Here is an 11,194-nt window from a genome sequence, read left to right on the forward strand (position 1 = left end):
TGTGGTAAAAGTGCATGAAGCATTGGGTAGAATAAAAAAAAAGAGGGTAAAGCAACTGGGATTGAAGGAATTAGGAGAGAGATGTTAAAAGCAAGCGGGGATATAGTGGTGGAGTGGTTGGTATATTTGATCAGTCTATACATAAAAGGGAGGATACCAAAGGACTGGATGAAAGCATACATAGTTCCCCTGCAAAAGGAAAGAGGGGACAAGGGAGAATGTAAGAATAGGAGCATAAGCCTGTTGAGTATACTGAGTAAAAGGAACAGAAGAATTATTATTAAAAAGATTTGGGTAAGATAGGAAGGAGGATTGCAGAGCAGGAGAGATGATTTAGAAAGTGGGCAGTGTGTTTGTTGCAGTTATGTATTGAGAAAAGGCATATAAGGTGGACAGGGAAACCATGTGACAAATGTTGCATAGGAAATAGTTTACCATAAGCAGTTAATCCATTCAATGTCCAAACTCTTGAAATTAATATTGCTCTCAGTGTCTACTTTAAAAAAAAAAAAAAAATCTTCTGAAACAGTAAAGAATCTTTACCTGAAGGTAATGATACCAAAAGTACAAAATTGATGGAAAACTTATGGAATTATGCAGGAACAAAGTTAGCAGTCTCAGCACAATTTGCACATCAGCAATTTCAGCCAATTGGGTAATTTTACACAAAATTAAAAAAAATATCAATTTAAAAATAGTCCAAAATAAAGAATGTAGACATTACTGGCACTAAAAACAACATTTTCAGAACTTATTATTCATGTCCTCAGGCCTCTTCTGCATTACATTTACCTTTCATGATGAATTCATAATTAGACAAAATTTGAAGATTTACTCTATTTCTCAGATAATAAAATGTAACCAGGAATGACTGCTCATGGTTTATGGTGTCCCAATAACTGAATCAGACCTATTAAAAACCAATAAAGCAGACTGGGGAAGGGGGGTGTAGAGGGGCATTATCTGTCCTCAAGAAAATTGGCAAAAACTGAATCTTTTCATTATTTTCAGCTCAATTTCAAACTACTTCTGATTTAGAAACCAATCAAAATAATAAATATTTCAGTAGTATATCTTCTGGCTTATCAAATGATACTGAATAACAGCAAATAAAACCATAAAAACCACCTTGGAAAACACCTCAGATTTGGTATTTTAAACCAGTGGCATGGTTGGAGTTTTACTTTTGCCATCATGCACCACATTGGGAAGAATTATTTTTTATACCATGCACACATTCTTTCATTACTAAGCCAAAATTTACCACTCACAGTTTATCTGAGTGAGCCGGGCTCATGACATGTAACTACACGAGGTACCCTGGCTTCAATAATGTAGAAATATGCGAGGGACCCTGGTTTCAATGATGTGGTTCTAGGACTCTAGATATAAATATTAAACAGTGCTAAAACTCTTTCTTGGAAGCCACAATAAAATCCTTAATACAAAAAACAAATATCTCTTTTACATCCTATGTGTTTGACTTAATCTTGGTAGAAAATCCATTAAAATAAAATGCTCAAAAATATCGAGCTCCCTACCACAAGATTCTAGAAACTCCCTATATATAGTATATATAGCATAGCATTGTGCTTCAAAATTATAATTAAAAATAAGAGATTCCTGAGTTTTAAGTAAATTTTCCTAGCTCTAACATAACTGCCAAATACACCATTCGTATTCATGCACTTTTTGTCACTACTATATTTTTACACTCAATTTTTATAACTAAAAACTGGTAATAAGTACAATATTGTATTACTAATTCTCTATACAGGTGGACCCCACTTTGCAGTGTTTTGCTAATGCAGCGGTTTTCAATTATACCCATTCTTCATTTAGTATTCAGACATCCTACAATAAATATATTCACCACTCACTATAAACTAAAGATGAAAATATTTTAATTAATGTGCGCACCATATAGTAATTTTTAAGGCCTAGATATATTGCTCACTTAATATATGATAGTATAAATATGTTATCAGGCTTTTATATGTATTTTCAAGTGAAAAATGGCTATGATTCACTCTACAGCGATTTTCACTTTACAGCAGTAGCCAGAATCTAACCTGCTGTATTGTATTATGATAGGTGTAATAATGTACAGTATAAAGTTGTTACTTAAAATTATTATAGTTAATAATCTTATCTTCAGACAACTCTATTACATTAAATCTAGCATTCAATTATTCTCATTTCACTATACATATAACTGTAGAATGTCAAGTAATTTTAAGTTTAGCCTGTGTCTGAAATGCTCTGTACGTATAACCAGAGTTAAACGAAAAAAACACCTAGTTTTCTGATAATGATGAACATTTTAAAAACTATTTTTTTTATTGTTTAATAAGTGTCACACTGTACTATATGCAGTATTACATGCTTAAAAATTATATAGAACTATCACAGTACCGTAAGAGCTTAGGAACTACACTTATAATAAATTTTAATTTATTACAACCATCACAGACCATATATAATGTCTTAATACAGTAGGACCCCCATATTTATGGAAGTATGTTCCAAGGACCTGCCATAGATACCGAAACCGTGGATAGTAGTAAACCCGATATACAAGTCCTATACATACGTATTATAAAGTTTGATCAATTTTACACAATAAGTGGAGGATTATCACTTTTTCACTGATGGGAAGTACTTTACAGCTTCTCTTAGGCTTTGAAGAACTGACAGCTTTTCTACTTTTATGCTTTGGGGGCCATTATTATGCAAAATTAAGAGGTATTTTTGGGCCACGGTAAACTGTGGACAACTGAAACTGCAGATACAGAATCAGTGGATACAGGGGTTCTACTGTATAAACAAATAAAAATGTGAAATTTTTTAGATATGATTATGGTTTTTGCACCTAATGACTTCATGGTCTTATTCTATTTCCTAATTTCTTAGTTTCATAACTTTACCTCTGGGTTACCGTAGTGTATCTGGATTATGAGAGCAACAGTAATAGCAGCAGTAAGGATGAAAAAACAGGTGCTAATAATTGTAAAGCCATCTCCATCAACATGGCAACACCGGCGCTTCTTTATAGGATAGAGCGCATATGAGCGAAGGACTGTATCTTCCGTCAGATAGTCGCCACCTAAAATAAAACAAATTCATAATTTAATTCATGCTTGGACATCCAAATTGAGCTTTAACAATATACCCATTACCTTACCACACAGACTTAACTAAGTGCTATAGATGGTCCCAGAGTAAGGCTTTGGAGCTTCATGACTTGCAAGAACCTGACAGCATCTTGCTCTTCAAACTTTAATTAAATCCTAATGTAAACCAACTTTCACCGATGTAGCCACAATCACTTACAAACTTTATAATACAAACTGTGCAACTAGAAAACCTGTTTACAGTTTATTATGCCTAATCCTAATGATAACTGACCAAATGCTCTATGCACAATATTCCTCATCAATGTCCTATGCAAAACTCTCCTCACCCTGCACACAACTTTCTTGAATTTACAGTTGCCTTTCATTATATCAATCAATACTGTCACCCAAGTGAATTTGCCAGAATGAATATAGGTGGGTGGCTTCTCTCCTGGATCAGAGGTCAGTTGTTCAATAGAAAGTGTGATATTTTAGTTGTGTGCCATCAAACTTTGTTTATTTTAATTAATGATTCAATAAACTATGCCCAGGCAAAACTAATATTATAACACCACACTTACTAACAAAATGATCCACAACAATGGATATGCCACCATGATAAAATACATTTACTTATTCCATAGTGTACATAGGTTGTATGCATTGTAAAATGTAAACTAATACTTAACAGCCATACTACACTGAATGCCCTGTTTTTTGACATATCAACAAAGTAACATTGAGTTTGGTTAGTACTTGGATGAGTAACCACCTGAGAACACCAAATGCCATTGGCATTCATTTTTGTGGTACCTGTGGCTCAGCTGATAGCACACAGCTGATAGTGCTGTCCTGGGAGACAGTAATGGGGAAGCTGGAGGTGCTGTCCTGGGAGACAGTAATGGTGAAGCTGGAGGTGCTGTCCTGGGAGACAGTAATGGTGAAGCTGGAGATGCTGTCCTGGGAGACAGTAATGGGGAAGCTGGAGATGCTGTCCTGGGAGACAGTAATGGTGAAGCTGGAGATTTTGTCCAGGTAGTCGGGAATTATACGCAGGAAGGAATACATATGAATGACCTCATAGGGGACAGGAGCCATAGTAGGGAAACAAGTGTAGTCAAAGATAAGATAAAACCAATATTGCAAACTAGAAATACCGCAGGAAATAGCAAACAAGAGGACTCCACTAGCAATAGTGAGGATATATTACCAAAAACAAATGGTGGGAGCTCCATTGTTGGTGCTAGGGAGGATAGAAGTAAGACAGGGAAACATGCACCAACAGGGAATACAGTCACAGAAACCCAAGGCAAACGGAAACCAAGCCTGTGCACATACTATGCACTCGGTATCTGCTGGCATGGGAAATCTGGAAAAACAGATGGGATGTGCAACTATGACCACCCTAGGAAATGCCATGCCCATATGACAACAGGAAAATGCAAACTCCCTTCCTGTAAGCTTTTTCACCCTGAACTGTGTACCTCTTCAGTACAGGAAAGACTGTGCTATAACTTAAATTGCCAGGCATACCATCTAAAGGGGACAAAAAGATACAAAACATCCAGGCCATGGGAAAACCTGGGTAGCCACAGCCACTCAAGAGGGAGAGGTTTTTTAGTGCCAGGAAGGACAAAAAACTGGCAGGAAATGGCAGAAATCGTACACCAAATCCAGTCATTCCTGGAGTGGAACCACAGTCGATGGCCTCCACTCCAAACCAACAGATACAGATACTAATGCCGGAAAAAAAATCCCCCCCCAGTACCAACAATACCACCAGTCCGATAACATTCTTCTTTGCAAATATACAGGGTCTAAAGCCAGCAACAAACAACAAAATACCTTTCATCCGTGGACTGCTTGCAGAGGCAAAGGCAATGTTCGCGGCTTTCACTGAGACCCACATAAAGGATCACTTGGACAACGAAATATGGATCCCAGGTTACAACCTATACAGATGTGACAGAGTGAACAGGCAAAAGGGGGGGGTTGGCCTGTACATTGCAGAGTCACTTGTTTGCACAGAACTGCTAAATGCCTCAAATGATGTAGTGGAAGTTTTAGCAGTAAAGGTCGAGAACCAAAACCTAGTCATTGTGATAGTCTACAAGCCTCCGGATGCAACATCCCAGCAATTCCAGGAACAGCTGTTAAAAATTGACCACTGTCTGGAAAACCTTCCAGCTCCTGCACCCAACATCTTGCTCCTGGGGGATTTCAACTTAAGGCACCTAAAATGGAGGAATATAGCAAATAATATTGTTGCAGAAATAACACCAGGAGGCAGCTCTGATGAAAACTCACACTCACGCGAGCTTTTAAATCTCTGCACAAAATTCAATTTAAACCAGCAAATAATAGAGCCTACTAGACTGGAGAATACACTAGACCTCATCTTCACTAACAATGATGATCTGATAAGAAATATCACCATATCAAAAACAATATACTCAGATCACAACATAATTGAGGTTCAGTCATGTATGCGCGGAGCCCCAGACCGACATAATGAGATTAGTCACGAGGGAGCATTCACCAAATTCAACTTCAATAACAAAAACATAAAGTGGGACCAAGTAAACCAAGTCCTAACCGATATAAGCTGGGAAGATATACTAAGCAACACAGACCCCAACTTATGCCTAGAACAGATTAACTCGGTAGCACTCGATGTATGCACAAGGCTTATTCCTCTAAGAAAAAGGAGGAGTAGATGTAAAACAGAAAGAGACAGGCACTCCCTTTACAGGCGACGGAAAAGAATAACAGAGCGGCTAAAAGAGGTCAATATATCTGAAATGCGTAGGGAGACACTGGTCAGAGAAATAGCAAGCATCGAACTTAAGCTAAAAGAATCCTTTAGGAGTCAGGAATCGCGGGAAGAACTAAAAGCCATAAATGAAATCGAAAGAAACCCAAAGTATTTCTTCTCCTATGCCAAATCAAAATCGAGAACAACGTCCAGTATTGGGCCCCTACTTAAACAAGATGGGTCCTACACAGATGACAACAAGGAAATGAGTGAGCTACTCAAGTCCCAATATGACTCAGTTTTTAGCAAGCCGCTAACCAGACTGAGAGTCGAAGATCAAAATGAATTTTTTATGAGAGAGCCACAAAATTTGATTAACACAAGCCTATCCGATGTTATCCTGACGCCAAATGACTTCGAACAGGCGATAAATGACATGCCCATGCACTCTGCCCCAGGGCCAGACTCATGGAACTCTGTGTTCATCAAGAACTGCAAGAAGCCCCTATCACGAGCCTTTTCCATCCTATGGAGAGGGAGCATGGACACGGGGGTCGTCCCACAGTTACTAAAAACAACAGACATAGCCCCACTCCACAAAGGGGGCAGTAAAGCAACAGCAAAGAACTACAGACCAATAGCACTAACATCCCATATCATAAAAATCTTTGAAAGGGTCCTAAGAAGCAAGATCACCACGCATCTAGAAACCCATCAGTTACACAACCCAGGGTAACATGGGTTTAGAACAGGTCGCTCCTGTCTGTCTCAACTATTGGACCACTACGACAAGGTCCTAAATGCACTAGAAGACAAAAAGAATGCAGATGTAATATATACAGACTTTGCAAAAGCCTTTGCAAAAATGCGTGCTAAAGGAATAACAGGAAAAGTCGGTCGATGGATCTATAATTTCCTCACTAACAGAACACAGAGAGTAGTCGTCAACAGAGTAAAGTCCGAGGCAGCTACGGTGAAAAGCTCTGTTCCACAAGGCACAGTACTCGCTCCCATCTTGTTCCTCATCCTTATATCCGACATAGACAAGGATGTCAGCCACAGCACCGTGTCTTCCTTTGCAGATGACACCCGAATCTGCATGACAGTGTCTTCCATTGCAGACACTGCAAAGCTCCAGGCAGACATCAACCAAATCTTTCAGTGGGCTGCAGAAAACAATATGAAGTTCAACGATGAGAAATTTCAATTACTCAGATATGGTAAACATGAGGAAATTAAATCTTCATCAGAGTACAAAACAAATTCTGGCCACAAAATAGAGCGAAACACCAACGTCAAAGACCTGGGAGTGATCATGTCGGAGGATCTCACCTTCAAGGACCATAACATTGTATCAATCGCATCTGCTAGAAAAATGACAGGATGGATAATGAGAACCTTCAAAACTAGGGAGGCCAAGCCCATGATGACACTCTTCAGGTCACTTGTTCTATCTAGGCTGGAATATTGCTGCACACTAACAGCACCTTTCAAGGCAGGTGAAATTGCCGACCTAGAAAATGTACAGAGAACTTTCATGGCGCGCATAACGGAGATAAAACACCTCAATTATTGGGAGCGCTTGAGGTTCCTAAACCTGTATTCCCTGGAACGCAGGAGGGAGAGATACATGATTATATACACCTGGAAAATCCTAGAGGGACTAGTACCGAACTTGCACACGAAAATCACCCACTACGAAAGCAAAAGACTTGGCAGACGATGCACCATCCCCCCAATGAAAAGCAGGGGTGTCACTAGCACGTTAAGAGACCATACAATAAGTGTCAGGGGCCCGAGACTGTTCAACTGCCTCCCAGCACACATAAGGGGGATTACCAACAGACCCCTGGCAGTCTTCAAGCTGGCACTGGACAAGCACCTAAAGTCAGTTCCGGATCAGCCGGGCTGTGGCTCGTATGTTGGTTTGCGTGCAGCCAGCAGCAACAGCCTGGTTGATCAGGCTCTGATCCACCAGGAGGCCTGGTCCCAGACCGGGCCGCGGGGGCGTTGACCCCCGGAACTCTCTCCAGGTAAACTCCAGGTAAACACACTGCTCACATGGTGAGTGTGCGTGAGGTTCGATCCCCAACACGAGTGGAAACATTGGGCATGGAAAACTCGAGGAAATAAAAACTATCGAAGTATAAAACAAATTCCAATCACAAAATAGACTGAAAAACTAATGTGAAGGACCTGGGAGTGGTAATGTCATACAATCTCACTTTCAAAAATCACAACAATGTATCTACCATATCTACTAAGAAAATGATAGGATGGATAATAAGAACATTTAAAACTAGGAATGCCAAGCCAACGATGATTCCCTTTAAATCGCTTGTTCTCTCTAGGTTGGAATGTTGCTGTACGCTAATGACCCCCTTAAGGCAGGTGAAATTGCAAACTTGGAGAACATATTGAGAACTTTCACTGCACGTGTAAGTACCATAAAGCAACTATATTACTAGAATGGTTCATGGCCCTTGACTTGTACTGCTTGGAACACAGGCAAGAAAGATACATGATAATATACACCTGGAAAATCCTAAAGAGACTAGTCGCAAATCTACATGGAAATCACTTCCTACTAAAGCAAAAGACTTGGCAGGCAGTGCAACATCCCCTCAATGAGAAGCAGGGGCACCATGAGTACACTTAGAGACAACACAATAAGTGTCAGGGGCCCAAGACTGTTCAACTGCCTCCCAGCATACATAAGGGGGATTACCATTAGGCCCCTGTCTGTCTTCAAGAAGGAACTGGACAGACGCCTAAAGTCAATACCTGACCAGTCTGGCTGTGGTTCATACGTCGGTCTGCATGCAACCAGCAGTAACAGCCTGGTTGACCAGGCCCTGATCCACCACGAGGCCTGGTCCTGGACTGGGTCATGGGGGCGTTGACCCTCAGAATACCCTCCAGGTATGGTTCCTTACATCTGATGTCCCTGCTCATCTAGCAGTAAGTAGGTACTTGGGTGTTAGTCAACTCTTGCAAATCACATCCTGGGAGAGAAGATGAAGGACCCCAATGGGAATAAGACTGACAGTCCCCGATGACGCCCTGACTATATTGGGTTATCTTGGGTAGCTAACCCTCCGGGTTAAAGATCCGAACAAAGTCTTAACTCAAGCTCAGCCAAATAAGTAAGTTTTTTTCAGGCACAGGTACACAATTATCATACATAGTATAAATTACCTAGAATAACCCAAAAAGCCAGTAGGTTAGCCTAATTTTTATTTGGGCAGAAGTGCTGATGGAGAATATGGGAGATTCAGCCCCCTCCTCCTAACTTGCTACCAAAACATTGGGGCCCAGGAACTATAATCTGACTACCGCTCACAGGAAGGGGTATTCAAAAATACCCCTTCGCACCACCACTGCTGCCTAGCAAGGCCAATAGGCCTACTGCCGTGTTCCACTGTTCTAATATCTTATCTTAATAGAGTGAATAAACTATACACTCGAGTTGGGATATAGTAGCAAATGTTAACTGTATACAAGAACTGAAAGTAAACATAACAAAACCCACGGGACTCTGAAGACAGCAACCAAGTGATAGTTAATAAGGTGCAATATGTAGTTCTATTCCAGGGAAAAACCAGTACCCGAGTACATCTTCATCATCCCAGATTATAATACATAATTATTTAACTCACAAGAAAACCTGAACACACCTGAAAACCCATTTGCTGAATTTTGGCCACGAGTCATGACGGAATACAACTGACGGCACTCTTATCTTCTTTCTGTTTAAGATGCTTTGACTGCCAAGGTCACTGGCACCGCAGAGAGGGTTACAAGAAGGGCATCCAGGCAGCTGGAGGAGCACGAACCTTTGAGGTCTTAGCCTGCCTCTAGGAAACTTCAACGATTCACTTATTATAACATCGCTACTCCCTTCCTTCGTTTTCTATAATGGTGGTTAGTGGGGGAAACTACCCTGGGTGCTTCCCCACACCAGCCACGTACTCACCTTTTTATTTATTTATTTATTTATTTATTATAAATTTGGACATGATACATGGAGGTACAAAGAAATACAGTGGTTAAGTGTAACATGGCAAAAGCCCCTTGTATGCAGAGCATTATGGGCAGGCTTAAAATTAACTTAAGATTAGCTAAGCAATGATATATTCAGTGATAAAAATTATAGTAAACAAATAAGAACATAAGAACATAAGAACGAAGGAACACTGCAGAAGGCCTACTGGCCCATGCGAGGCAGGTCCAAGTCTCCTACCGGCTTAAGCCAATGCACCCAACCTAGTCAGGTCAGGTCACATTGACTTAAGGGAGGAACACGGCAACCGACCCACCCACATCTACTCATGTATTTATCCAACCTATTTTTAAAGCTACACAACGTTCTGGCCTCTATAACGGTACTTGGGAGTTTGTTCCACTCATCCACAACTCTATTACCAAACCAGTACTTTCCTATATCCTTCCTGAATCTGAATTTTTCCAACTTAAAACCATTGCTGCGAGTCCTGTCTAGGCTAGATATTTTCAGCACACTATTTACATCCCCTTTATTTATTCCTGTCTTCCATTTATACACCTCAATCATATCCCCCCTAATTCTACGTCTTTCTAGAGTGTGCAGTTTCAGGGCCCTTAGTCTATCCTCATAGGGAAGGTTTCTGATACATGGGATCAACTTTGTCATCCTCCTTTGTACATTTTCCAGAGAATTTATATCCATTCTGTAATACGGTGACCAAAACTGTGCAGCATAATCTAAATGAGGCCTAACCAAGGATGTATAGAGTTAAAGAACAACCTGAGGACTCCTATTATTTATGCTTCTTGATATGAAGCCAAGGATTCTATTAGCTTTATTGCGAACACTTATGCACTGTTGTCTTGGTTTCAGATTACTGCTAACCAGAACTCCTAAATCTTTTTCGCAATCCGTAATATTAAGATCTACATTATTTAGTTTATATGTGGCATGGTTATTGTCCTGTCCAACATTTAGAACTTTGCATTTGTCTATATTAAACTGCATCTGCCACTTCTCCGACCACTGCATCAGTCTATTCAAATCTTCCTGGAGTGCTCGAATGTCCTCGTCAGAATGAATTCGACGGCCTATTTTGGTGCCATCGGCAAACTTGCCGATGTCGCTCTTTATGCCCTCATCTATGTCGTTTATGTAGATTGTGAACAGCAGGGGGCCCAACACTGACCCCTGTGGAACACCGCTCGTGACGCTTCCCCACTCTGATTTCTCCCCATTTATGCAAACTCTCTGCTGCCTATTTGTCAACCATGCCTCTATCCAGGAAAAAATTTCTCCTCCTATTCCATGTGCTTT

The 11,194-nt window shown here is 40.3% G+C and overlaps 1 protein-coding gene across 1 annotated transcript in view; it reads right to left on the reverse strand.

Moving 5' to 3' along the window:
- LOC128687412 (glutathione hydrolase 7-like) overlaps positions 1–9,783 on the reverse strand; it is a 79,677-nt gene extending 69,894 nt beyond the window's left edge. The window contains exons 1-2 of the mRNA XM_070092768.1: positions 9,549–9,783; positions 2,928–3,106 (exon numbers count right to left, since the gene is read on the reverse strand). Of these exons, the coding sequence (XP_069948869.1) occupies positions 2,928–3,106; positions 9,549–9,585 (216 nt within the window). The 5' untranslated portion in view covers positions 9,586–9,783. The remainder of the gene's footprint in view (positions 1–2,927; positions 3,107–9,548) is intronic.
- Between the last annotated feature and the right edge of the window lie 1,411 nt (positions 9,784–11,194).

Source organism: Cherax quadricarinatus, chromosome 40, assembly GCF_038502225.1.
Source record: "Cherax quadricarinatus isolate ZL_2023a chromosome 40, ASM3850222v1, whole genome shotgun sequence".
Taxonomy (NCBI): Eukaryota; Metazoa; Arthropoda; class Malacostraca; order Decapoda; family Parastacidae; genus Cherax; species Cherax quadricarinatus.